The sequence below is a fragment of the Halichoerus grypus genome, chromosome 11 (genome assembly GCF_964656455.1).
Source record: "Halichoerus grypus chromosome 11, mHalGry1.hap1.1, whole genome shotgun sequence".
In the NCBI taxonomy this organism is placed as follows: domain Eukaryota; kingdom Metazoa; phylum Chordata; class Mammalia; order Carnivora; family Phocidae; genus Halichoerus; species Halichoerus grypus.
This window is the reverse complement of record NC_135722.1, coordinates 98,727,039-98,752,555: the sequence shown is the minus strand read 5'-3', so window position 1 is coordinate 98,752,555 and position 25,517 is coordinate 98,727,039. Positions and strand designations below refer to the sequence as shown.

The following is a 25,517-nucleotide window of genomic DNA, read 5'->3' as shown; positions in this document are numbered from 1 at the left end:
ATAGCCAACTGTCACTTTGGTTATGCATTTTTTTCTTATCAGAATTGTAGGGTAATTAACGTAAGCAAAAGTGTAACACAGAAAGAACAAACCTGTTTAGGAGTTAATTCTTCTACCTTTCATGTATGAAAAAGGAACATGTGTCAAGAGTAAACTGGAGTTAAATGGCTATCCAGAAGATCTCTGTTTATGCCAGGCAGGGGAAAAACCAAGACAAATAAGAATATGGCTTGTCTAGAGGTGCCTGGGTGGCTCAGTCATTAAGTGTCTGCCTTTGGCTCAGGTCGTGATCCCTGGGTCCTGGGATCAAGTCCCACGTTGGGCTCTCTGCTCAGTGGGAAGCCTGCTTCTCCCTCTCCCACTCCCCCTGCTTTTGTTCCCTCTCGCGCTGTGTCATTTTATTTATTTGACAGAGAGAGAAGCAGGGGCAGAGGGAGAGGGAGAAGCAGGCTTCCCGCTGAGCAGGGAGCCCGATGCAGGGCTCAATCCCAGAACCCAGGAATCACGACCCAAGCCGAAGGCAGACACTTAATGACTGAGCCACCCAGGCACCCCTAAATAAATAAAATCTTAAAAAAAAAAAAAAAAAAAAAGAACAGGGCTTATCTCTGCTCAAACGTGACAAACAAATGCCCTTTATCCAATCCTCAAAAACAAAAAATTTTTAAAAAGGGAGTTAAATTATTAGCCTAGGGAGAGGGTATAGAGTGGGCAAGTGGAGGATAATGCACTGCAAAATACCAATATTTAAAGGAAGAACAAAGAAAGATTTACTCCTCCAAAGCCCTGTCTATGTATTAAGTGCCCCTCTATTTGGGCCTGAGGGGAGTGGTTACTGCAAGGTCCCCAAATAAGTCACTTCCTGACTTCAGTAACCCTAAGAGAAAATGGGATACTTGGTCTCTCAGTTCCCATGTCTTGCTACCTCTGAAGAAGTTCTGAATTCTTTTTCACACTGTATTTTTCAGGATCAAGGACACGCTAAAACAAACTATGCATTTCTCTAAAAGAAAAGTATAGAGAAGAAAAAAAGGCCTCCCCTATATATGGGAAATTTAGATTTATCCATTGTTGAAACTAACCTCCCAGGAGCTTCCATTTGGCACTGGAACGAAAGGCTTCCATCTGCTTTACCTCTTCCGGCCGCTCATCCACGAATTCAGCCACCTGTCGGAGTAAGGACACTTGTGTTGAGAAAATCCACAGGATCCGGGCAAGGAACACTGTTTTTTCAAGAACCTAAAGCTATGACCATTCCCATTCCTAATGTACATGGCACACGTAAGTCCAAAATAGCCATGAAGAAGCATGCAGAAACATGTAGTGGTCCTCAGTTCTGTTTGCCCCATGAGATGTTTATCTGATTGTCCCTGGATAGTTTAATTATAGATCTTTCTCTGACTAATCAATTTTCCTCCAAAGGTGAATTTCTTCATTACAAACCTTCTTTATCAACCCGCCAGGTACACAACTGCCACGGATAAGCTAAAAGCTAAATTCCTTTTACCTTTTTACTTTTACATTCAGAGTGAAAATACAGGCAGGCTCCCTGTCATGCCTATCACTCCTCAAGGGCTTCAGGCTCATTATGAAACCTCTGTTGTTATAGGTAATCACAATGATAGGTTTTCTTAAATCCAACCAAAAGAAGTCATTAAGAAGTACGCAGAATCACAGAATCTTTAAGGGATAAAAACACATTTCATATCATCCAAATTCCCAAACAAATCTGGAATCGTCTTGTATCCTTGATAAATTATCACTCACCCAGTCCCTCCCTGACAGGGAACCAATTTACTGGCAGTGAACTCATTATGTTACAAGACAGTCCACTGTATTTGGGGGCAGTGCTAGAAAGTCTTTAGTTTTATTGGACCTGTACCTACCTTCCTATAGCTTCTTTCCATTAACTCTAGTTCTGACTCCAACGCAATTGATCCTCTTTCCACATAACAGACTTTCAAAAACAATTGGCATAATAAATTCTAGTTACAGAGTAGCAACCACATGCCAGGCACTGTGTTTGGGCTTTATTTACATTATCTCACTCAATCCTCAAAACAGCCCTCCAAACAAAGGTTCAACACTAATAAAGAACAAACTATGACTCAGAGAAGTTAAATAGATTTCTCAATGTCACAAGCTAGCAAGTGGCAGAACCGTAATCCAAACCCAGGTCATAATTCACCTCTATTTTTCTGTTCCCAAGAGCCTACTATCATTCCTCAAGGAACCTAGTTTTGAGATAGGAAAGCACAGGCTTGAATTCAAGCAAGATAAACTGAGATCTAAATCACCAGCTCTGCCACTTAATACTTGTGTAGCCTTTAGCAAATTATTTTCTCTAAACCTCAATTTCCTCATTTGTGGAAGGAGGACTCAAGGTTCTATGAGGATTCAACGAGATAAATCATGTAAGCTAAGCAGCTTGGTACATGGTAATGCTCAATAAATTATACCCATTATTCCTGTGCTGCCACTGGTATTGTGCTGTTCTAATTATTTTGCCATTATTACTGGTGGTGGTGGTGGTCTTGCAGTTACATTTGAATTCAATAATCAAGATCTGCTTTAACCAGTGTAGAGAGCAGTGGGGCTAACACCTCCCTTGTTCAGGTTTTGAGGCAATCATAAGAGCAGAAGACAGTATTATAAAGGAAAATTAATAAACTTGATTATATAAAAATTAAAATTTTTAAATGTCAAAAACTTAAAAATGAAAAGGCAAATAATAAAAAAATACCTATGACAGTAAAACAAGTAATATATTCTTATTTGCATAAATATCAAATAAATCAATAAAAAAATTAAAAAGTCCCAATTTTCTAAACAATGGAAAAAATGCCAAAAAAAATCATAAAATACAAATGCCCAATAAACATATGAAAAAAACCTATTCACTATTTTTCAAAGAAACTGGATACCACTGTTCACCTGCCAAACCGACCCAGGTTTGAACCTATTGCTTTTGTTGTTGTAAATAATTCTCTAGTATTAATGAAGAAATGGGAAAAATGGCATTCTCAAACAACTCTAGGGAGAGTATAAATTGGTACCATGTTTTGGAAAGCAATATGGCAATACAGCTCAAAAGGACCGTACTTTCTAACCTATTAATTTCATTTGATAGGAATAAAGAAATAAACAGATTTCCACAATGATTTCTCTACAAGATGTTTTTCAAAGCATTATATTTTAAAACAGAAAACCACCCATACATACAGTAAAAGGACAGGTTAAATTAATATATATAATGAATTACCACTGCAACCATTAAAAGTCATGTCCTCAAAGAGTATTTTAAAATCTTACTAAAGTAGTCACAACATATTATTAAATGAAAGAGCAGGTTCCAGAACCATATGTTCAGTATGATCCGATTATATTTAAAAAATAAATAAAATACAAGTATGTATAATCTACAAATTAAAGACATATGCCTCCAAATGTTAGCAGTTATTACCTCTGGACAGTCACAGGGTAAGTGATTATTATATTTTTTTCAAAATTTTAAACCTTGTAATTCCAAGTATTCTACAATAAATATGTATTGCTTTTATAACATAAAAAAAACAAATGTTGTAAACATTAATTAGGTTAAGTAACTGGATCTGACTCAAATTAATTGGCCCCTTAGGATCACTATTTCCCTTCTTCCTTTTTTTTTTTTTTTTAAGATTTTATTTATTTGGGAGAGAGCAAGAGAGACAGCACACAAGCAGGGGCAGAGGGAGAGGAAGAGAGAGAAGCAGACTCCCTTGCTGAGCAGGGAGCCCTATGCAGGGCTAGAACCCAGGACCCTGGGGTCATGACCTGAGCTAAAAGCAGATGCTTAACTGACTGAGCCACCCAGGTGCCCCCCCGCCCTTTTTTTAACGTAATCTCTAAACCCAATGTGGGGCTCAAACCCAACCCCGAGATCAAGAGCCTCATGCTCCACCGACTTAGCCAGCCAGGCGCCCCACTATTTCCCTTCTAATTACTAATAAACTTTCTCTTAAAAGATGTACCATAGGGGCACCTGAGTGGTTCAGTCGGTTAAGCAGCTGCCTTCGGCTCAGGTCATGATCCCAAGGTCCTGGGATCGAGCCCCACGTCCAGATCCCTGCACGGCGGGGAGTCTGCTTCTCCCTCTCCCTCTGCCTGCTGCTCTGCCTACTTGTGCTCTCTCTCTCTCTGTGTCAAATAAATAAATAAAATCTTAAAAAAAAAAAAAGATGTACTACAGAATATCCTGGGGACTAACATTGAATATACTCATCTGGAATTCATTTTTACCACCTTTTAGTGCAATACAGCCTATCAACAGCTCTCCTTTTCACCATATTTCTCAGCAAGGTTTCCATGACAGAACCAATGCAAGATTATTTGCCTATGCTTTTGCCCACTTGGTTCTTACTGGTCCTTCAAAACTCAGTTCGGGTATTTACATCCTTAATAGAATTTCCCAGTGGGGGGCACCTGGGTGGCTCAGTGGGCTCAGGTCATGATGCCATGGTCCTGGGTTGGGTCCTGTCGTAGAGCTCCCTGCTCAGCTGGGAGTCTGTTCTCCCTCTTCCTCTGCCCTCACCCCTGCCCCGACTTATGTGTGTGTGTTCTCTCTCTCTCAAATAAATAAATAAAATCTTAAAAAAAAAATTTCCCAGTGGAATAAAAAAACGTGCTACCTCCCCAGTGCTCTAATAGTACTTGGTACATGTGTGAAATGTCTCTCCACCATTTATCACAGTGTTGAAATTTGAAATTCAGTCTCCCATTTAGAGTATGGTCTCTAAAGTACAGACACCAGGTTTTATTAACCTACATATCTACAGTACTTAAACAAAAGTATACAATTTTAAACCGGTTGAATCAATGAATAAAAGGAACAAATAAAAAGTTTCCTTTAATTGAAGCTGAACACTGTTTTTAAGGTACATATCAATAAATTGAACCATGGCTAATTGTAAACATTACAATTAGAAGTCCTGTCTCTCTGGGATTAGTTCCCATTTCTAGGCTAATGAGGCCCTCCATAAACGAAGAAAACAGTCTATAGGCATCATCAAAGAAGACTACTTTAAAACAGCTCTTTGAAAAGTGTCACTGCCCTCAACATATATGTATAAATCTACCCTGTACTGGGAATCAAGATTGAGAAGTCCTCACAGCCTCAAAAGATACATACCACAGGCAAATCTCCATCATCATCTTCTTCCTCCTTTTCCGGTTTAGTGGTGGAAATAGATGTCCAGCTCACATCATCATCCACAATCCGCATTCTAAATGTGAAAAATAGATAGATAAAAAAGGAAGAACCATTCCTGGATAACAGACTACAAACACTTTATCTATGGATTTTAGGATAAAGCTCAAAATCCTACAAGATTCTACAAGGTCCAGTCTTTGCCTAGAAGGCGACCTTCACCTTGTACCACCGCCTCCACCGTTCACTACCTTGCTGGCCATCTTTTGGTGTCTGGAATGAGCAAATTCCTTACCACATCTGTTTTCACATATTCAGTTCCTTCCCTCTGCCTGACCTACTCTTCTTTCTTTAATGGGAAACTCTTAAGATTCTTAAGAGTCCTAGCTTATATTTAACTTCCTTGAGCTTCTCCCCTTACCTCCCTCAACCCCTCTTATGCATGCATGGGATACTTTCATTGTATTATTCACAAAGAAAATAAATCAATTGGTTGTGTAATTAGATGTGTAAAGCCTGTATGCCCATTTAACTACAAGGTCCACCAGAATAGGGACTATGCCTTCTCATTCACAGTGATATCCTCAACACCCTGAAGTAACTGGCATAAGAAGTACGTATTCAATAAATGTTTGTTACATAAACTATGGATGAGTCCAAACAATTAACAATGACTGCCCTGATGTGAATAGTTGAAAAACCATTATCACTTTATACATCTCTAATCATAAGCATAAAGTGATATCATTATTACTCTCATTTTAAAGATGTGGCAACAGTCTTAGATGAAATATCTTGCCCAAGGCCACAGAGCCCACAAAGTGGCACAGCTAAGACTCAAACTCTGACCAGCATTACTCCAAAGCTCAAGCTATTTTCACTACATGGCACTGTCTCCAAAGAATCTACACAGGTTGAAGGGCAGGAAGACAGAAAGCAAGAATGGGCAAGAACCAAACCAGGAAAGGAAATGGCCTTGTTCTTTGAAACTGGGGGTATAGTTCCCCAGCGCTGCCTAACAAAGTACCACAAACTGCGGGGCTTACAACAGAAACATATTCTCTCACAGTTCTAGAGGCTTCAAGTCTGAAATCCAGGCGTCTGCAAGGCAAGGCCCGCTGGGAAGGCTCTAGGAGAGGATATTTCCTTGACTCTTCCAATTTCTGGTAGCCCCAGGCATACTCTGGCTAGTGGCAGCGGAAATCCAGTCCAGTCTCAGCCTCCGTCTTCACATGGTGGTTCTTCCCCAATGTCTGTTTGTGTCCAAATTTCCCTCCTCTTAAAAGGACACCAGTCATATTGGATTTAGCGCCCATCCTAATCCACTGTGACCGCATCTTAACTAATTATATCTGCAAAGGCACTATTTCCAAAGAAAGTCACATTCTGAGGTTCTGGGTGGACATGAATGGTGAGAGGGGCACTATTCAACCCAGTACACTGGGCTACAAAGTTTTCTCATTCGAAAAACGGGGATAACACCACCACCAACTTCGTGGTAGTATTATGAAGCTTAAAATCATACACGTCTGAAGTACTTAGAACGGCATCTGATGCATGACAAGAACCACAAATGTTGGTTATTATTGTTAACAGCATCACTATTAAGAGTGACGGGAAGTAAGCATAGGTCTCTGACTCAGGACCAGAGTCCCTAGGATTGCTGAACCCCACAGACAGGTTCTGGGCCCTAAATATCCAAACACGGAGGCTTTGGGTGAGCTCCCATTATTCTCAGGGCACGACAGTCATTCTCTACGGGAGAGGACGGAACGCTACAAAGGCGGGAAAAGAGTAATGAAAGTTAGAGCCGGCTTGAGAAGGCGAAGATACGGCCCAGCGGCGCGGGGCGCCTGAGCCGGGCTCCAGACGAGCCCCGTGAGGAGCCGGGCGGGCGGCGCGGAGAGCGGAAGCGCCGGCCGAGGGCGGAGCTGGGGAGGAGAGGGGCGGTGAGCCGCCGCAGGCCCCGCCCCGCCAGAACCAACTCACCCCTTCCCGCCGGCCCCGCCGGGCTTCGGCCGCTTTCTGCGACGCTTGCGACCGGAGTCAGGGCCCCCGTCGACGCCGGCACCTGCCCCAGACAAGTAACGCTTCAGATACTCGGCCTTGGAGAGCGGCGGAGCTGCCGCCATGGCAGCGGTGAAGGCGGGGAGACGGCTCGGCGCTGGGGACAAAATTCTTGAACGCGAAACGCACGGCGGGGACCCGAAGAGGCGGGGCCGGGACCGGAAGTGGCGAAGAGCGGTGGGAACTGCCCCGGGCCGACAGGAGCGCGCTTTTGCAGGCTCGCGAGGAGTGCGCGTACGTCCTGCGCCCACTGCGCGTCCCTCTGCCGGCCCAAACACGTTTTGTTTGTCCATCTATCTACCCCTCCAGCTTATGATGCAGCTCCAGAAGCACCAATGTCCTCAAGAACGTGGGTTCTGGAGTGACAGTGTATCTAAGCTTGAGTCCGGGCTCGAAAGTTCCTACCTGTAGGACCTTGGGCAAGTTATTTAACAAACTGTGGAGTATAATGGTACCTAACTCAATGCTTGCGAGGAATGATACTTTTACTGCGTGAAGTGCTTAGAACAGCGTCTGGCGCACAGTATATACCAGTTATTTGTATTCGTATGTGTTTAGGTTGGGGGGTAGAAACTGCTCTAATAGGCTAAGTACCATTCAAGAGAGGAAATCAGGAATTGCAAACCCAATGTAATTACTATGAAAAAATATGGTTTCTAACCTGTGAACTTTCCCACGTTTGATGGAATAGGTAGCCCCTAGCTACCTTTTGCCTAGGATCTTTCCAATGAAAAGGACCTGGCTCTATTTTCAAAAAACAGGGAAGCAAGAGAGGTTGAATTCTAATTCTCAAGTTTTGGAGGGCGGGGAGGCGGAGGGCAGAGACACTACTTTTCTTCTTGTGAACATGAAGAGTTTTACGTGAATTACCTCATTTAACTATTAAAATTCTCAAGTGGTTTTATTATCGTGTTTTACAGATGAGAAAACCAAAGCTTGGAGAGGTGAAGGAAGTCACCCAACTTCACACAGCCAAAACGGGACCCTTGGAAGCAGCAGCTAGCAAAGTGAAGTTCAAGAGGTAAAAACGAAGTTTGTGAAATAAAATATGAGATCGAATATGTCCCGTATCTCAACATGTTACATTTTTGCCACTGTTTGAAAGCATATTAGTCAAGAAGGCTTGTTATACTTTATAAATGCTCAGAATTTAATACGTGCTCAAAAAATATTTATATAGCACTGGGTGTTATATGGCAAACAATGAATCATGAACACTACATCAAAAACTAATGATGTAATGTATGGTGATTAACATAATTAAAAAAAGAACAAAAAAAATTTATATATATTAAAACAGGTGAGGATGTTACAGCCCTGACCCATGAACTTTCAACCTCTGGGTTATCCTGACTGGTCGAGCTCAGGCCCAGGAAGGAAAGCAGACTGGGTTGGGTCTCTGAGGGCTTGTGGGGACACTGGACTGATACAGGGCTTCACTAGCTGGAGGGCCCCAGAGGTCCTCCAGACACAACCCTGTGTTGGTTTCCAGTCCACTTTGGTGGGTCTCAAACTGAACTCCAAAGCCCTGCCTCTACTACCCTGCTGTCAGCAGGCATTTGAAAACCTCATCTTTCTGCTCCAATGAACATTACCAGTACCCTCTCAGCCCCATCAACCCATCTCCTGCCCATTTGTCTTGAGTTCCACCACTCCCCTTTCAAAGCAACACCCAACCTTGGCCTGACAAGACCCACGCTCAGGGGGTGCCTGGGTGGCTCAGTCGGTTAAGCGGCTGCCTTCGGCTCAGGTCATGATCCTGGGGTCCTGGGATCAAGTCCCACATCCCGCTCCCTGCTCAGCGGAGAGCCTGCTTCTCCCTCTCCCTCTGCCTGCCACTCTGCCTACTTGTGCTCGCTCTGTCAAATAAACAAAATCTTAAAAAAAAAAAAAAGACCCACGCTCAGATCCCAACCCTGTGTACCTCATAGGGTGGCACTGAGCTTTGCCCTCTACTTGTTAGCTGCATCTAATAAAGCAAGTGCAGGAACTATGGATTTGACCTCAAAAGTTCACTTTAAATTCCATGAACAAGGGCTTTATTTTGTTCAGTTCTGTGGTGTACCTGGCACAAAGTAAGCACTCAAATATCTACTGAAGGAATGAATGAAATGCCAGCTCCGATCCCCAAATTGACTACATTGGGGAAAATTTATTCAGGAGGTTGAATTCTACTAGCATGGTATCAAATAAGGAAAGAGTGAATTCAGAGGCCAGTCCTGATGGAAAGCCATCACTTTAATGAGAGCTGCTTCTCCTGTGCTGGACTCCCTCCCTCAGAAGACTCTTTTCCTGTTGAAAGCCAGTATTTTATATTCCCCAGCCAACTCCCAAACTCCAGATGTAGCTGTCTTCCATCTTCAGAGTTCCAACCCCAGAGAGAGCATTATGTGGAGGGAGGGTAAAGAGGTGATAGGAAAAAAAGAGATAATGACATGCCCCATGGTTCATTTCTGGGTTTCTTCCCAGGCCAATTCAAAACCTCCAAAATACAGTCAAGTAAACAGGCTTGCACTTCCATCACAAACCGTTCACAAAACTGCCCACATCTCTCAGACCACATGGGGGCTGAGGATACCCCCAGCCTTTCCCGACAGTAATAACCCTTCAGTCTAAGCAGCACTGGAGGCTGGCTCGGGAACTACCCGTCACTACCGCTGTGGGGCCAGGCCTGTCTCATAGCCCTCTGTCTTCATGTCATTGAGCCCTAGCTCCTCGTTTTGGTCAAATGTGCGCTTATAATGCTCCACCTTCATCTGAGGATCATCTTCAGGTGCATACAAATTCTGCAAGGCCAAGGACAGACAATCAGTGCCTGTGCCACCCAGCTACCTGCCCCCTCCCCCACCACCACCACCAGGAGGTGGCTTCCAACTCCCACTTTCTCAAAAACTTAATGTTTTTTATTCTAAAGGCCTCCAATTCCCCATAGCTAGGCTCAACTGGAAAGCAGAAATAGAGCCCAACAGAGTCCCAGGAATGGGACCGTCCAGCCCTAGGCAGAATTAGGGAACAGTCTGCCTAAAAAACTTCCTAATTGCACCTTATGATAGTCTTAATCACAGAGAGACCTTAAACAGTTTTGCCTGACCAATAATAACTGCCCAATAAATGTTAAAGTTATTATAAATCACCAGAATATCTCCCCAGTCAGCTGAAAGCCTCTCCAGTTTCCTATTTCAGCCTCTGGACAAGGCACCATTTCTCCTCACTCCACAATTAGATTTTCAAAATGACAACTCCATTGCTGGGGACAAGAGCTGGACTAGAGAGAGGAAGAGTCTAGGAGTAACTTTTTTCCCCTCTCGACACACTTATAATCCCTCCCACCTCCCTCTATACTTCCTTATGTTTCAAATTCTAAAGTTTCTTCATAAAGAGCAGTTCATTCAGAATCAAGTCTCCAGTTTCTGGAGAAATAACACATATTCAAAGGTCAGAAAATATATCTCCGTGCACTATCAGGAAAGGTCTTCTGTACCTGAAGGTAGCTGTTTCCTGCTGGATCATTCATAATAAAGTGGGCCTTCATGTCACCCTGAAGGATCTAAAGGAGGGAGAACACAGCACATAAATTTTACATAGCTCATGGTAGGAAGGGGCTGTGTCTGCCAGACAAGGACCAACCCAATTTACATGGCAGAAACCCCAAAAGTTTCAAAAACTGTTGAAATGAGGTACCTCTCAAAGTTGAGTGAAGAAGACCTAAAATAAGGACCATATGAAACCTACTTAAGAAGCAACCTGACATCCCCACCCCCTCTCCATTGCACACAGGCCAACAAATGCCCTTTCCCCACCCCAGCAGAAAACTGCAGGAATCCGTGGAGAGGCCCCCACCACTGCTGGCTAAGGCCTAGGGGGCGCCCGCCCAGTTGAGGGTGGAGGGAAAGGCAGCAAGGACAGGAGGTTAAGTGAACGTGTTGTTATTGTAAACAGACATACACAGCCAGCTCTTTTCCCACACACAGCTCTCAGAACACCAGCAGCCAAGTCCTCCTCCTCAGGCCAGGAAACAGAACACCCGCTGATGGGAATCTGAGCAGCCCAAGAGGAAAAACCTAAGGACTCTGGCACTGGGGTTACCTCCACAAAATGGCTAAGCTAAATCCCCCTACAATGAGCCCGACGTAAGATTCAGCTCCACTCCCGTGTTTCAGTCCTCTACTTTTAAATTGACAATCCATGACTATCAAGACATGTGAGCAAAGCCCCAACCCTGAAAGACAGAAAGTTAAATGGAAAAACAAAAACAAGCAAAAAAAACCAAAACAACCGAAGCAAACAAAAAAACAACTTAAAAGGAAATGGAAACTATGCAAGGAAAATAAAACATCAAAAAAAAGAAAAACCAACATTAACATTCTCAAGAGAAAAAAAAATACCACATCCTTAAAACAACAGGATGCTATTTAGCAAAGGAAGGAGGGAGAGTACTCAAAGACCAAAAAAAAAGCTCTTGGAAAAGAAGTCAGTGGAAATGAAAAACCCAACTGAAACTACTAGAGAAGAGACTCCCACAACATAAGGGAGAAAACCAAGAAAGAGGACATGGGATATCAGAAACCAGGGGAATCCCCAATGTTGGTTAGATGTTCAGAAGGTGGCAGGACAGGGCAGGTGGCCTCTTGCCCACTGGCACCCCAGGACCACAAGTACTGAAGGGCCAGAATCATCTCACCTGGTCTAACTTCCGGCTAAACTCCTGCAGTTTCTCCATCTGGCCAGGATTGGAACTGTCACCCAGTGTGAAAGGGTTCTTGGTCACCTGCAATAAACGGCATCCAAATTGCTAAAATACTGGCTGTTTCTTAGGTTTGACCATAAAGCTGGTGGGAAATGGCAGGAGGGTGCCCAGCCAGGGAAGCTCAGTCTCCACACCACCTTTCTGACCTAGGTGACCACTGCTAAGAGCACAGAGATTAATCTGCCAAGATGACAACTGGCAATATAAAACAAAAACTATAAAAATGTCCTTCCGGGGGAACTCTAGTTCTCATTTGAAGAAGAAATGCAAAGTAAAGTGTAATTTACAAAGGACAAAATGCCTGACAACTGGGAATCAATTAAGTGAAATTATTCAAGAAAACAAATATATGGGCTAAGTCAACACACAAATATATATGCTGGGGAGTTTCAGGGGCTGGAACGACCCCCCTCCCCTCATTTTACAGTGAAATAAGTGGCTTACCCAAAAACCACAAAGTATCTACATTGTCCCAGAGGCAGGACTGGAGTTTCCATTCAGAATTTCCCATAAACTTATCTTCACAATCCAAAATACTATTTAAATCTTTCAAATCAGCTTTAAGGCAAAGAAATACCCAGTTAACAGCTCCAAACACTAGGCCCTGTGAGGCCTTCTAGCCCCTTCCCCACAGCCACATTGCTGAAGCAGCCGTGCACTACACTCAAGCCACTCACCAGTTCCTGGATGTCTTTCAGTAGCCCCTCCAGTGTTGTGAACTTGCCCCCGAGGATGGCCATTCCCAGTTCAAATTCCAGCTCTGGGATTTCCACACTACACGTCTCAGACTGGGAGATGAGAGATCAAATTAAGCTTTAGATCAGGAGTCTCTTCGAGAAAGCTAACCCGAATTCTCATGCCAAATTAATACCACTGCTGACAGTTTGGGGAAAAAGTCAGCTGCCCCAGTCTTCTCGGACTCTCCAGCTAAAGCTACGCTCATTCCTATCCATGTGAACCACAGAAATGGAATCAACCTAATAAAGGGACATTCTGAGTCATGGCTCCAAGCTGCCAGATATCCTGTCATTAGAGGCCAGAGACAAGGGCCCTTACAGACACTGGAGGCAAAAGCTGCCAAGTCATCAGAGAGTTTTTGGGTCACCTTCTGAATGTGTACTTCCTATCATGGATTAACTCTGCTATCCTGAAACCCAGGGAAGTAAGGAGGTACCCCACAACTCCAGAATATAATTTTAAAAAGACAATTTCCCCTACATAGAGACAGCCCATGTGAGGAAGACAGACACTTTTCCAAGCATGGTGTTACCTTGAGCACATCTCTGGTCAGATCTAAAGGATCTGTGATATGGAAGGTGATCTTGGTACCCAAGGGCTCTATTGCTCCTCCAGATTTCACCTGCACAGACAACAGTAGTCAGGAACAGCAGCAGAGAAGATTCTGATCCTCACCTGGTGTCAGGGAGACCTCAGAGGATGGGCTTACACCTCCAATCAGGCCCCCTTACAGCTACCAAAGACAGAGCCTTCTAAACCAACAGTGGCAGCAGGTCACCCAAACCAGAAACGAAGAGCTGGCCAAGAGCCTGCCAAAACTTTTCCCAAATTGCCAACAAACTCTGAATTTACCTTTTTTAAAAAACTGACTCTTGTGGTTGAAAGGGACTTCCAACTGCATCCGACACATAGATGCACCTTATAATATTCTGGGTTCAGAATTTAAACAGTGTATGCTTGAATACACTCGGGGAAAGGTAATTTACAACCCTCCAAGGCAACCCGTTCTATTTACAGAGAGATCCAGAAAGTTTTTTATTAGAGTCAAAATCCGCATCCCCACACTTCCAATCCTCTGACAGGTAAATCAAACAGAGAGTCTCAAAAAAAAGGGGGGGGGGGGCACCTCCCTCTTCCATATACCAATCTTTAATGTCTTAAATGAGTTATGGTATCTCTAATTTTACTTCACTAATTCCCAGTTCCTTCAAGGGCTCCTCACCCTGCACTACATCCAAGAGAAAGACCCAGCTTCCTCCCACCTCATCCCAAAGCAGATTTAGGAAGGATCAAAGTTAAACAGGGGTTACCCTCACCTTAGTCATCTTCCCAAACAATGGAGCCCACCCACCTCATTGGTCCGATGGCCGCAGTTCTCGCAGTTGGTAGCCATGATGATAACCTCCTTAAAGTGGGGGATTTCTGGAAGACGGAGGTAAGGAAATTTGCTTCCAGGAGAGCAAGACCACCTTCTGGGGAAGAACAAACCCAAACCCTGAAAGTACAGTTGCTAGTCCTAGGATTATAGGAAAGAAATCACAAGAAGCAGCCTAACTCAGATAGTTCTCCAGAAGAGGGCAAGGTTGCAACCCATGGCAATCCTTGTTCACAAATATTGGAAGACATGACTCAAGCCAAACACAGGACCCTAGAAACCAGAGCCTAATTCTCCCTTTGAACCCAAAAGCCAATGTACACAGTCTCATCAAAGGCAACACCTTCCTCATCACTGCGCTTTCCTTGAAGGGAGTACTCCGCAGCCTGCATACAATCTTCATGCCCGAGTCAGATGAAGAGCAACCCAACTGCCTGAGAAAAGATACGAACTAGCTTCATGTTGGTCTGAGCCGGAGCACTGCATTCTGGACAGTTTGTGTTGAACTGCAGCACCTGGAACACAACACGGGGACGCAGGGTGAGACCTGCTCAGGCTCCAGACATTCAGCTGGTATGCTGGTGGTTGCCTGTGCTGATGGTGAGGAAGAGAGACTGAGCAGCGTCAGTCTCTGCCCACAGCTGTTCCTTCCTCCACAGCAGCCAACAGACTCACTTGGTTTCTGAGATCCTCCTCTTCTGGCTTCTCTTCTGGTGGTGCCTCAGCCTAGCATCGCAGAAATACAAGTCATACGTTGGCACATATACCTCAGCCTCCCCAAAAGCCTGCCTTGGAGTGAGAGAAGACTCTGGTTTGCTTGTATCAGGTGCCACCTCATGGGTTTAACAGAGATAGTAGGAAGCAAAGCCCGAATCCAAGAAGACCAGAGCTTAAGATAGGATCACAGCCACTGCCAACTTTTATTGTAAAGTTTATCTTAAGTCCTGGGGCACCTGGGTGGCTCAGTCATTAAGCGTCTGCCTTTGGCTCAGGTCATGATCCCAGGGTTCTGGGATCAAGCCCCGCATTGGGCTCCCTGCTCAGCGGAAAGCCTGCTTCTCCCTCTCCCACTCCCCCTGCTTGTGTTCCCTCTCTCGCTGTGTCTCTCTCTGTCCAATAAATAAATAAAATCTTTAAAAAAAAAAAAAGTTTATCCTAAGTCTTGATAGGAGCTAGAGGAGATGCACAAACATGCAGAGATAGGGTACACAGGGTGGCAACAACAAAATAAGATTCCACTGATTCCAAGCAATCCAGAAAGCAAGATAATGCCAGAGCAGTCTTCTGGCTTCTTCGGTCTACTTACCTGGAGCCCCAGCATCTCTTCCTGCTGTAGAGTCCGATTATAGTGTGTGATCACGAGGGCATGATCTTTCTGGGGAGCATGGGGGTTTTCCACAAAGCTGTTCCCTGAGGGATCATCAATGATCTGACAGATGGGCGAAGAAGGAGTAATTACAACAAGAAATCACATATGATCCTCCGCCTACCATCAGACCTCTTGGGCACCACAGTGGAAAAATCCCAGTCTTAAGGGTCTCTCCGCCCCTAAATCTAGCACCTAGAGTTCCTCAATACTCACCAGAGTGAAAGGAGAGGCCACTCGCTTTAGCTCTTTCAGTTTGACAATAAACTCATCAATTCTTTCAGCTATGGCTTCTTCATTTGCCTGATAGGAAAAGATAGTAAAAAGATAGTCATGGGGCTCCCCAGCCCTGGTGATAGACTTTATGCCCCTACTACCTGTCATGTCCACGTCACTTCCACCAGAAAGTCACCACCTGTCTCAGTCTAAGTAGGAACAGAGAGACTCAGACTTCACAATAAATATAGTAAATAAGTTTGAAGTTCATGGGTTGTGCCAAATGAGCTTCATTTTCTCACCATTCAACCATTTCGGCCAGGCTCTCATGCCAGGTTAGAGACACAACAGTAAATAAACCAGAGTCCTCTCATGGGGCTCCCCAGCCAGTTAGGAAGACAAATGACTAAATATGTAATTATATTACTTCTGTCATAATAAATATATGGTACAATGGAACACTCAGGAAGTATAGATAAATCCAAGGGCATTAGGAAAGGCTCTTCAGAGATAATGTTATACTGCCTGTCTGACAGAAGGTCTGAACATACACTGGGGAAAGGGAAGTGGAAAGGATGGGAGACAGAACATGGGCAACATCCTGGCAGCGACAGCATCACCGTGTGTCCCTCAAAAGTTCTCCAACATTCAGAGACGGCTCAGCTACACAAGAGGCTGAACACTCTCTTCAGACATAGATTGGTCGTTATGCCTTGAGCTGCTGCAATCAGAAAATCCCAACTCACCCTTCGTGCGGGCTGATCCTGCTCCAGGCCAGAGACAGCACGGCTGATCAGTCCTTCAACAGTGGTCAGAGCTAGTGAATAGGAACAAAAGACACGTGAGTCTTGACTATGCTATCAAGTGCCTGTATGACTCTGAGCAATTCACTTGGAGCTCCCTGGGCTTTGATTTCAACTATAAAATGAGGAGGCCTGGAACAAGGCTCCATTCAACTCTAATAACAGTGACGCTAAGACTCTCTAATAAACACATTACAGCCTTACTGACACAATCTACTGTCTCAAGCTGTTTTATCTAAGCTTTCTGTTTACGTTGAACCAAGGAAGGTCACAGTGATAACATGGCCAAACCCATACACTAGCCACCAGACCTGGCACCCAGGTTTTTGCAAGAAAGTAAGATTGCAGCCAGGCATGAACAGCCCAAATACCCTGACCTTACACCTACCTCCCTTCTGACTGAAAGCAGGAATTTCAAAATCCAGCTCCGGGATCCTTGTGGTGGCAGAGTCCGTTTTCACCACTTCTCTGTTCATGTCCTGGGCAGAAAGAAAAACTTTCAGTCCAGAGAGGTCAGCAGTACAGCTTCTCAGGAAATACCAGACCCCAGCCTAGCAGTTTCTCTCTCTCTCCATTCCAGGGGGTACAGACTACTCCTGCCGAACAGGACACCTCTGAAGCCAGCTGCCCAAACAGCGAGAGGACTACTGAAAACAAGTACTGCTCATCCGATTCCCTCTGATAAAATGTAATTACAAAGCACTTTCACAAGCCTTATCTCACCTGAGCATCTGACAGCATCAACCCCACTTTAGGAAGGAGGAAACTGAGGCTTGGGCACATAGGAGTATTTATTCGAGGTCGCACGAGAGCTCTGACTCCGGTCCCCAAGCCTTCTAGAGGACGCTAGACTGCTCTGGGGTCCTCTCACCTCCTGGGCCCTGACGGTCAAAGTGTAGCGCACTCCCTGATCCTGGATCCTGCCGGCCGACTGGATCTCCGTGTTGCTCCAGCCACAATGCTCACAGGAAAAGGAGCTCACAATTATTTCTCTGAAGAAAGGGATCTTGGTGAGCAGGAGGCGCGTCGTGCCCTGTGGAAGCAGAAAGCAGCTAGGAAGCCCCAGTTCCCCGTCTACTGACCCCGGGGCGTGCGTCGCCTCCGGGTCCCCAACTGGGCCCACCTGGACGGGTCGCCCACCCCACTTCGGCCCAACCTCCCGCCGCCCCGGGCCGGGGCCCGCCTTACATTGCAGTAACAGTTCATACACAGCGACTCGATCTCGGTGGGCTGCTGCTCTTCGTCCTCGGCGCTGAAAGGCCGGAACAAGTGCTCGGGGGCTGGATCCCGGGCCGCGGCGGGCGAGGGGGCGGCAGCAGCCGCCGGGGGCCCTGGCTCCACAGGCCCGCTGACCGCCATGGTCAACACGCGCAGAGCATGCCTCCACTTCCGGCTTCCGCTCCTCTCGTGGCCCCACCCCTTCCTCCGGCACTTCCACCAGCTGCCGCCCCGCCCTTTCTTAAAGAGGCCGCAGACTCTGGGCCCTGGAGAACTGTGTCTGACAAGGTTTCCGCATTGCTGGGATTCTGTGGTCCAGACTTCGAAAGCCAGCCTGATTCAAGCTTTGCCTGCACCTCAGTTCAGGCGTTACTTCCCCCAGAACGTCCTCTCAGACCCAGGGCACTGTTTCGCTTCTTCACAATAGCTCCATTCTACAGGGTTCTAACCATTGGTCCATAAATCTGACTACAAGACACTTGATGGCAAGGGGCTTGGCTTGTCCCTCGTACCCCTGAGGAGGTCCGCTCCGACCCCGGTTCAGGTTCCCATCCACTGTTGGGCCAGACATTGCTTCGGCTGTTGATCCCCCTCCCTCAGTCCCTCAAGCATTCTCTCCCTTTCTGTTCTCACTCTTTATTTCTGCCCTCATAAGCAAGTGCCCAAATTCCAGCCTCAAATACACAGCCCTCATTTTTACTCCCACCCCCACATCCCCAGCACATCAAACCCCAGCTGACTCACCCCTCACAGTTTCCTAACAACAACAAAAACACCTCTTTTTGTGGTAAACTTTCCTTTCCAGTATCTCCTCTCCCTGGGCACCTCTCACCCAGTTCAGTTGCTAAATCTAGGGTGTCAGGGAAGAGATCCAGCCTGCAGGCATGATTAGGCCAGATTCATATGGGGTGCTGAGAACCCTGTGTGGAGCAGGCTGCGAGCGGAGGAAAGGGTGCTGGACAGGACCTTCCAAAGGTGCTGGACAGGGTGTATTTACCCTTTCCTCTCCCTCCCCCCAACTTCACCCATCCCCAATTTCACAGTTCCTAGGGGGATCTATGAAGACCTCTGTCGCCCCCAAGTGAGTCTGTATATGGGGAATTGTGGAGTTTAAGATTTGGAGTTCTCAAGAAGAGGGTCAATCATGAGGAGGCCATTCAAAATCTGGAACCGCAGGAACAAAGGAGACAGGCCACCTCAGGAGTCTGCACTTCAGGCACACTGCCCTGTGATAAGGTTGATGAGCAATGCAGGTGCAGAGGAAGGGTCTCTAAGCCAGGCCCACACCCAGGCATGACAGACAGCTGTCATCTAAGGCAGAGTCTAGCCAGAGCCAGGACCCTCTGGCAGACCTGGATTGGGAGAGGGTCCCTGAGACAGAGCGTTGAGGGACTGGAATGAGTGATGGGTGTGCTTTGGGGATAGCGGTGAGGCCACTGCTTTCAGACATGGCTCCAATAAGGGTCACACCAGGCAAATAATCTTCCACCATATGCCTCTATTTTATGAGTCAGAAGTCTAGGCTTCAGCCAGGGAGTCAGAAGTGAGGGGTCCCAGATGGACAGTACATACAGTATGCTTCCCCCGAGGCTTTAAGAAGCCCCCACAGTTTGGAGGGCTTGGTCAGCTGTTTAGATGTAGAGCGATGTAAGGAAATGCAGGCTCTGCTCCTTCCCATCCCAACCCCCACCATTTGCACCCACCAGCATCAGAGCCAGCAGAGATATATGCACACGCCTTCACACGCTCTTATCATATTTTCTTCCCTTCTCCCTTCTCTTCCCCCAACAGAAGCTGTCATGGCGGCCCTGGGGAGAAAAGAGCTCCTCTCCCATAGAGCAGCTGTAGCAGTGGCCACCAGGCGGCCAGAAGTGATCAGAGTCAAGCCCCGGGGGAAAAAGAGGCACAGGCTTCCAGCACCATGGCAACAGGCTTGCACTGCACATAATTACCTGCACATAAAGTGCCTCTCTCCCTCCCCACTCCCACCATCCCGGAATGGAGCAACTCATGAGGATTCCCAAATGAACACGGGAAGCTGGGTTTGCAAAGCCTGGTGAGTGTAATGCATCCGGATGGGGGAATCGCAGGAGGCTGGATATGCCAGGGACAACAGTCCCTTTGGTGGCCTCGCCTATCCTGTGCAGGGCCCTCCACCCTCTGCCCAACAGGCCACTGTCAAGGACTGAGCCACGCCAGGGGCTCAGATCCTGGGCTCAGCCAAGGAGCCGAGAAGTGAGCCTGGATCAGTAGACCCTCAGGGCTCTTCTAGATGGCTGAGACCACCGTCATGGAGGCTGTCGTTGATGTCTTCCCACAGGTCTTCCAGACGGGCCTGCAGCTTGCTCCGGGCCTCGCTGCTGTCAGCTTGGAGAAACTCTGGGGCGAAGGCACTGTGACCTGGCGGGGGCGGCGCCAGCTGCAGCTGGACCTCCTCGGTCTCCTGGTCAATGGCACGGGTGAAGTCGGCGATCTGCAGGAAGGTGTCGTGGCGGAAAGCCTGGAGTCGCTGGCGCACCTCCTGGGACAGCATCTGGGGGTCGGGGTTGGCCCCTTCCTCCGCGCCGCCAGCGCCGGCGCCGGCAAAAGCGCTGAGCTCTTCCCGCAGCTGGTCCAGGTTCTGCTGGATGCGCGCGTGCAGAGCCTCGGCCTTGAGCGTGAGCTTGCGCGAGAGCGTCTGCACGCAGCGGCTGAGGCGCGCGGAGCTGGCGGCGGCGTGCGGGGCCACGCTGCGGTGCAGCTCCTGCACGTGGCGCCCGATGCCGGTCACCAGGCGCTGGGCGTAGGGGTGGAAGAGCTCCCGGACGCGGCCGGTGTGCTGCACCACGCGGGTCTGCAGCTCCTGCAGCAGGCCCCGCGCCTCGTCCACGCCGCCCAGCAGCTGGGCCTTGGTGCCCTCGCCGACCACGCGCAGCTGCTCCTGCAGCTCCTGAACGCGCCGCGCCACCTGCTCCATCAGCTCCACGGTGTAGGGCTTCAGCTGCCGCCGCAGGCCCTCCAGATTCCAGCCCACTTGCTGGTGCGCCTCGGCCATGTAGGGCTCCAGGCGCGCCCTCACCTCCGCCAGTTCGTCCTGCAGCTGCTGCCGCATGCCCTCGGGGTCGTGTGCGAGCCCGGGAGGCTCCCTCCCCTGCCCACTGAGAGGGCCCAGCTTTTCCAGGAACTTGTCCATATTGCTGAGGTCTTGCTCAAGGCTGTCTTTCAGGCTCCTGGGGAAGGGACAGACATCCAGACCATCGTACTGCTGGCCCCACCATCACCAGAGACATCACTCACTGATCTGGGGGAAACCAAGGATGCAGGGCGGTGGCTCTAGTCCAGGGCTCTAGTCCTAGCTGCGGGCCAACCACACAACTCCTCACACACAAGTACAAACACATGGCACGTGCAAATCCAGACCAACACTGCCCAAGGAAACACAGATGCATCTGGACTCTCACAGTGTCCTTTCATTCTGGGGGCACGGTGGGGGTCCCCTCCACGGCTCCCAGGTCCCACACCTCAGTGCGCAGGGGGGCAGCAGATCAGGGTGGAGGTGGGGGTGCTGCTGTGAGCAGAGGGGGCTGCACAGCCCAGGAAGGCCAGGCATGAGGCAAAACTAGCACAACTCTGTTCCTCTGTCCCAGTGAGGACTATGGAGGTTGAGGAATCAGAGGCCGCACACCACCCCACTGCTCTGCTCGGCTGTCTCCTCCCTGCACCCACACCCCTTGTCCTAGCCACTCACGTGGTTTCCCATGTCAGCTTCTGCTGCTGGACCCGTGCCACCTTGCTTTTGTCCCCGCTGCTCTGGCTGAAGTAGTCCCAGAAGCCTTTCTGTGTCTGGGCAGTTGCAAATGCTGTGGAGAGGGATGGGGTGGTTAGAGGCTGGGTCTCCCCCCCTCAGTCCAGCCTCCACCCACACCTCCGCATTGAAGTCAGGGCTGGAGACCCACCTGAGAGCAGAGCCAGAGCCCAGGTCAGAACTGCAACCATGCTTGCTGTTGTCTACTCAGGAAGAAGGCGAACCGAGGCCCGGTTAAGGTGAAGAAGCAAAGGAAGGACATCTCCCAGTTTTGCCCCAGGGGGCCCTGCTCCAGGGCCAACCTGCCCAAAATCTGTTAACCTTTCCCTGAGATATGCGGAGCACAGGGCTGCCGGGCTGATGAGGACTGATCTAGGTGAGCATGGCTGGGAGGGACAGGGTGTTTTGGGGAGAGGGGGGCTTTTTCACCTGGATCACACATATGGAGTGTGGAGCTCAAACTGCTTTGTAGAGTTTCCCCCACCACCCTCCCGAGACCCCATGACCAGCTCCTTTGGCCGCTTCTGCCATCACTCCCTTGCTCACCTCTCTTCCTGCCTCCCACTCAGCAACTGGGAAAGCTGAGGGATCCCAAGGGAGAAGAAGCAACTCTGCCAAAGTGCTCCAAGAGGATGTCCTTAGTTCTTAGTTCCCACCCCAAGAAGCCCAAGAGCTCTCTGCTGAGACCCCTGCAATCCCCTCCCTGAGGAATCTGACCCGCACCCCTCTACCCAGCACCCGCTCACCTGCTCAGTTCTGGGCACAAAGAGCAGACATTCGGCTTTATACTCCAGGGGCCTGGGCCTCTGGCAACAATTGCCCTGAGTAAATACCACGTGGAGGTTCAAAGAAGGCTGACCTCAGCTGCCTCCCCAAGGCTCACCTCCTGCCCTTCCCTGGCACCCAGAGGGTTAATGAGCGCCCTGGTATCAGGGGGCTGCTTCAGCAGAAAGGTCCTGCCTGGAAAGATTATCAAGGAGTAATCTAAACTCCTTACCCAGTTCCCCCCAAGCCCCTTGAGCTTCACCCTTCCCACTTAGCAGCTGGCTGGCCCACCAACAGAGGAAAGCCTATCTGCTGAGGGCCCTGCTCTTAGCCCAGAGGCACCGTGCCCTCGCCAGACAGGGACAGGGTCCAGGGGCCAGCCTGAACCTGAGCAGCTCTTGACAGCTTCACTACAGGCCCCTCAGGCAGCCTGGGAAGAGCCAGCATTTATAGGGTTAAGGGTGCTCCCATCTTCCACTTTATGAAATAATCCAGGAACTCAGGGAAGTCAGATGTGACAGGGTGAAGGCCGTGAGAGGCATCAGGGCCAGGGACTCTGGGCCCAAAGAATTGGAGCAAGAGGAGGATTCTTCCCACGGGAAAAGCTGAACTGCACCCCCAGGGCCTCTGAGGAGGGGAAGCCCAAGAGCCCGGACCCTTGATGACACGCCCACTCCATGTACTTAAACATACATTCAGGAAATCCTGATTTTTACTCCTGAATGTATCCTGAATCAGTCCCCTGTCTTCCATTTCCACTACCAGTCACATCACAGCTGTGTTTGTTTCCCATCTTGATCACGTGCATAGCCTCGGACGGGTGTCTCTGCCAAAGTCCAGCCTACTCCGTGCGTCCTCTGCCGTGGCTCTGCCGTAGCTCGTCCCAGCCCACTCCGGTCTCATCTCCTCCCACCCAACACCCTTGGCATTCCCTGAGCATGCCATCTCTTTCAGGACCCTGAGCCTCCCTACATGCTGCTCCCTCAGCCCGAAATAGCCTATCCCTTGGGGAACTTATATTCTTTTTTTTCTTTTTTTTTTTTTTCAGACTTGGTTTGAATTAGTTAGAATTGCCATACGATCCAGCGATTCCACTTCTGGGTAGATAACCAAAGGAATTGAAAGCAGGAATTGGAACAGATATCTCTACTTCCCTGTTCCCAGCAGCACTATTCACAATAGTCAAAAGGGGAAACGGCCCCAAGTGCCCATCGGCAGATGAGTGGATAAGCAAAATGTGGGATATGTACACAATGGAATATTATTTAGCCTTAAAAGGGAAGGAAATTCTGACACACGTTATAACATGGATGGATCTTGATGGCATTATGCTGGGTGAAATAAATAAGCCAGAACAGAAGAACAAATCTCGTATGAGTCCACTTAAATGAAGTACTTAAAATAGTCAAAGGCAAAGGCAGAAAGTAGATTAGAGGTTACCAGGGGCTGGGAGAGGCAGGAAAAAGAGATACATTATGTTTAATGGCACAGAGTGGGTGGTTTCTCCATCTCATGCGGGTGGTTTCTGCATCTCATGGTCATGAGATCAGGCCCTGCATTGGGCTCAGTGCAGAGTCTGCTTGAGATTCTCTCTCCCTTTCCCTCTGCCCCTCCCACTCATACTCTCTCTCTCTAAAATCAATCAATCAATCAATCAATCATTTTTTAAAATGGCACAGAGCTTCTGTTTGGGAAGATGCAAAAGTTATGGAGGTGATGAGTGGTACTAGTTGCACAACAGTGTGAATGTACTTAATGCCACTGAACAGTTGTTGCACTTAAAACTGATAATTTCTACGTTATGCATATTTTACCGTATTTTTTTAAAAAGCATTTTTGGTATTCTAATAGTTTTTGCAGAGGTTATGGTATAAAATATAGCTGCACTGTAGTGTCTGTAAATTGGTATCATCACCACCCCTTCTTTTTTTAAAAAGATTATTTATTTGAGAGAGAGAGTGTGTGTGCAGGGGGAGGGGCAGAAGGAGAGGGAGAGAGAAAATCTTAGGCAGACTCCCTGCTGAGTGCAGTGCCTGATGCTGCGGGGCTCCATGCGGGGCTCGATCCCATGACCCTGAAACCCTGAGACCAAGACCTGAGCCAAAGTCAAGAGTCAGACCCTCAACCAACTGAGCCACCCAGGCGACCCTCATCACGACACCTTCTCAGGTCTTGTCGGTAATGCAGAAGAGACACCTGGAACCATATTTCCCAGAATCCCCTTCCCTCTCTGGGCCTAGGTTAGAGTCAGTCAGTATGACAGGCAAGAGGAGAGACGGTTATTTTCCTTGGTTGTTGCAGGCAGATGCATAGGCAGACAGACTTGGGGTTTAAGGCAGCTTCTGGATGACCTTCTTAAGAATCACATTCATTGGTTTTGTAGCCTAAGACAATTAGGTGAGTTTCTCATTTTTAGCTACTAACAGGTGAACTTTTGAGCATCTCTCCTTCAAGTGCAAGCTGAGATGATCACTCCTCCATCACGTCCAAGAGTTTTATAAACCTTGAATTCTCTATATTAAAGCCTTTCACACTTGAAATACACACAGTGGCTTCTGCTTTTCTGACCGAACCTACATTAATACAAGAGGTAGATGCAAGACACACTCCTGCTTCTCTATTTGATGCCATCTTATTGTTTTAGTTTCTAAACTGTTTGGGTTGGTTGGAGGTATTTGTGCTTGCGTATGTGTTATGTGCTTTGTGTGTGACAGCATACATCTAAGAATAAGGACAATTCTACATAAACATGATACCATTATGACACCATGAAATTGACATAATTCTTTAATATCACCTAAGATATATTAAATACTCAAATTTTCCCAATTCTCCCAAAATACCATTTGCAGCTACTTTTTCTTTCTTTCTTTTTTTCTTCTTAAATTCAGGATCCAACACATCTTATCAGGTTGTCATGCCTCTATGGTCTTTTTTCATTTAGAACAGTACTCCCCAACCCTTGACATTTGCTCCTTTTGAAGAGTCCAGGGGAGATGTCTTGTAAAATGTTCTGGATTTGACTGACTGTTTCCTCATCATTAGATTCAGGTTAAATATTTTTGGTTCCAATCTTTGAATGTGAACACAAGCTTTCTAAAAGCTCTTGCTTACAGAAGAAATCAGCTACTACATGTAAATGGAATGATATAATCTTTTTTAAAAACTACTATTTTGAGCCCTCAGATAATATTTGATTCAAGCAAGGATTATCAATGAATGCTAAAACCATAAGGTGAAAAACTGTTGAGGA

At 47.4% G+C, this 25,517-nt stretch overlaps 3 protein-coding genes and 1 long non-coding RNA gene across 7 annotated transcripts in view; 1 reads left to right on the top strand and 3 right to left on the bottom strand.

The window, feature by feature from the left end:
* The window catches only part of BUD13 (BUD13 spliceosome associated protein), a 28,836-nt gene extending 20,658 nt beyond the window's left edge, over positions 1 to 8,178 (bottom strand). The window contains exons 1-3 of one of the 2 annotated variants that reach the window (XM_036081928.1): positions 7,175 to 8,178; positions 5,168 to 5,261; positions 1,083 to 1,167 (exon numbers count right to left, since the gene is read on the bottom strand). In XM_036081928.1, the coding sequence (XP_035937821.1) occupies positions 1,083 to 1,167; positions 5,168 to 5,261; positions 7,175 to 7,545 (550 nt within the window). In that variant the 5' untranslated portion in view covers positions 7,546 to 8,178. Of the gene's footprint in view, positions 1 to 1,082; positions 1,168 to 5,167; positions 5,262 to 6,252; positions 7,152 to 7,174 lie in introns of those variants that run through there. The other variant, XM_036081930.2, reaches the window with a different exon arrangement.
* On the top strand, positions 7,354 to 8,406 carry LOC118529168 (uncharacterized). 2 transcript variants are annotated; one of them, XR_013442605.1, is made up of 2 exons: positions 7,354 to 7,486; positions 8,173 to 8,289. It is a non-coding gene; the product is annotated as an uncharacterized LOC118529168 (long non-coding RNA). The 2 variants fall into 2 exon arrangements; XR_013442604.1 differs by lacking the exon at positions 7,354 to 7,486 and adding an exon at positions 7,535 to 7,671 and having other exon boundaries at positions 8,173 to 8,406.
* A 1,058-nt stretch (positions 8,407 to 9,464) lies between these two features.
* On the bottom strand, positions 9,465 to 17,904 carry ZPR1 (ZPR1 zinc finger). The gene is made up of 14 exons (XM_036081931.2): positions 17,686 to 17,904; positions 17,369 to 17,530; positions 16,886 to 16,976; positions 16,441 to 16,511; positions 15,695 to 15,781; positions 15,419 to 15,541; positions 14,788 to 14,838; positions 14,561 to 14,627; positions 14,089 to 14,159; positions 13,270 to 13,359; positions 12,677 to 12,787; positions 11,934 to 12,020; positions 10,734 to 10,799; positions 9,465 to 10,038 (listed from the first exon to the last, which is right to left on the bottom strand). Exons 1-14 carry the CDS (start codon positions 17,854 to 17,856, stop codon positions 9,904 to 9,906), a joined length of 1,383 nt encoding a protein of 460 aa, XP_035937824.1. The 5' UTR covers positions 17,857 to 17,904; the 3' UTR covers positions 9,465 to 9,903.
* Positions 17,905 to 19,193: 1,289 nt separating this feature from the next.
* On the bottom strand, positions 19,194 to 22,331 carry APOA5 (apolipoprotein A5). Of its 2 annotated transcripts, none has more exons than XM_036081935.2 (4): positions 22,246 to 22,331; positions 21,651 to 21,702; positions 21,443 to 21,554; positions 19,194 to 20,924 (listed from the first exon to the last, which is right to left on the bottom strand). In XM_036081935.2, the coding sequence occupies exons 2-4, from the start codon at positions 21,688 to 21,690 to the stop codon at positions 19,973 to 19,975; spliced, it is 1,104 nt and encodes a 367-aa protein (XP_035937828.1). In that variant the 5' UTR covers positions 21,691 to 21,702; positions 22,246 to 22,331; the 3' UTR covers positions 19,194 to 19,972. The 2 variants fall into 2 exon arrangements, with proteins under 2 accessions (XP_035937828.1, XP_035937826.1); XM_036081933.2 differs by lacking the exon at positions 22,246 to 22,331 and adding an exon at positions 22,046 to 22,182.
* Positions 22,332 to 25,517: the final 3,186 nt, after the last annotated feature.

Excerpts from the sequence above, each read along its gene's own strand:
- ZPR1 (XM_036081931.2), bottom strand. The coding sequence starts at position 17,856 with ATGGCGGTCAGCGGGCCTGTGGAGCCAGGGCCCCCGGCGGCTGCTGCC. Across the intron at positions 15,782-16,440 it reads AGGATCAGCCCGCACGAAGG|GCAAATGAAGAAGCCATAGC; the intron begins GTGAGTTGGGAT and ends TTTTCCTATCAG. Across the intron at positions 10,039-10,733 it reads CAGGAAACAGCTACCTTCAG|AATTTGTATGCACCTGAAGA; the intron begins GTACAGAAGACC and ends TTGGCCTTGCAG.
- APOA5 (XM_036081935.2), bottom strand. The coding sequence starts at position 21,690 with ATGGTTGCAGTTCTGACCTGGGCTCTGGCTCTGCTCTCAG. Across the intron at positions 21,555-21,650 it reads GGCTCTGGCTCTGCTCTCAG|CATTTGCAACTGCCCAGACA; the intron begins GTGGGTCTCCAG and ends CCCTCTCCACAG. Across the intron at positions 20,925-21,442 it reads AAGCTGACATGGGAAACCAC|GAGCCTGAAAGACAGCCTTG; the intron begins GTGAGTGGCTAG and ends TCCCTTCCCCAG.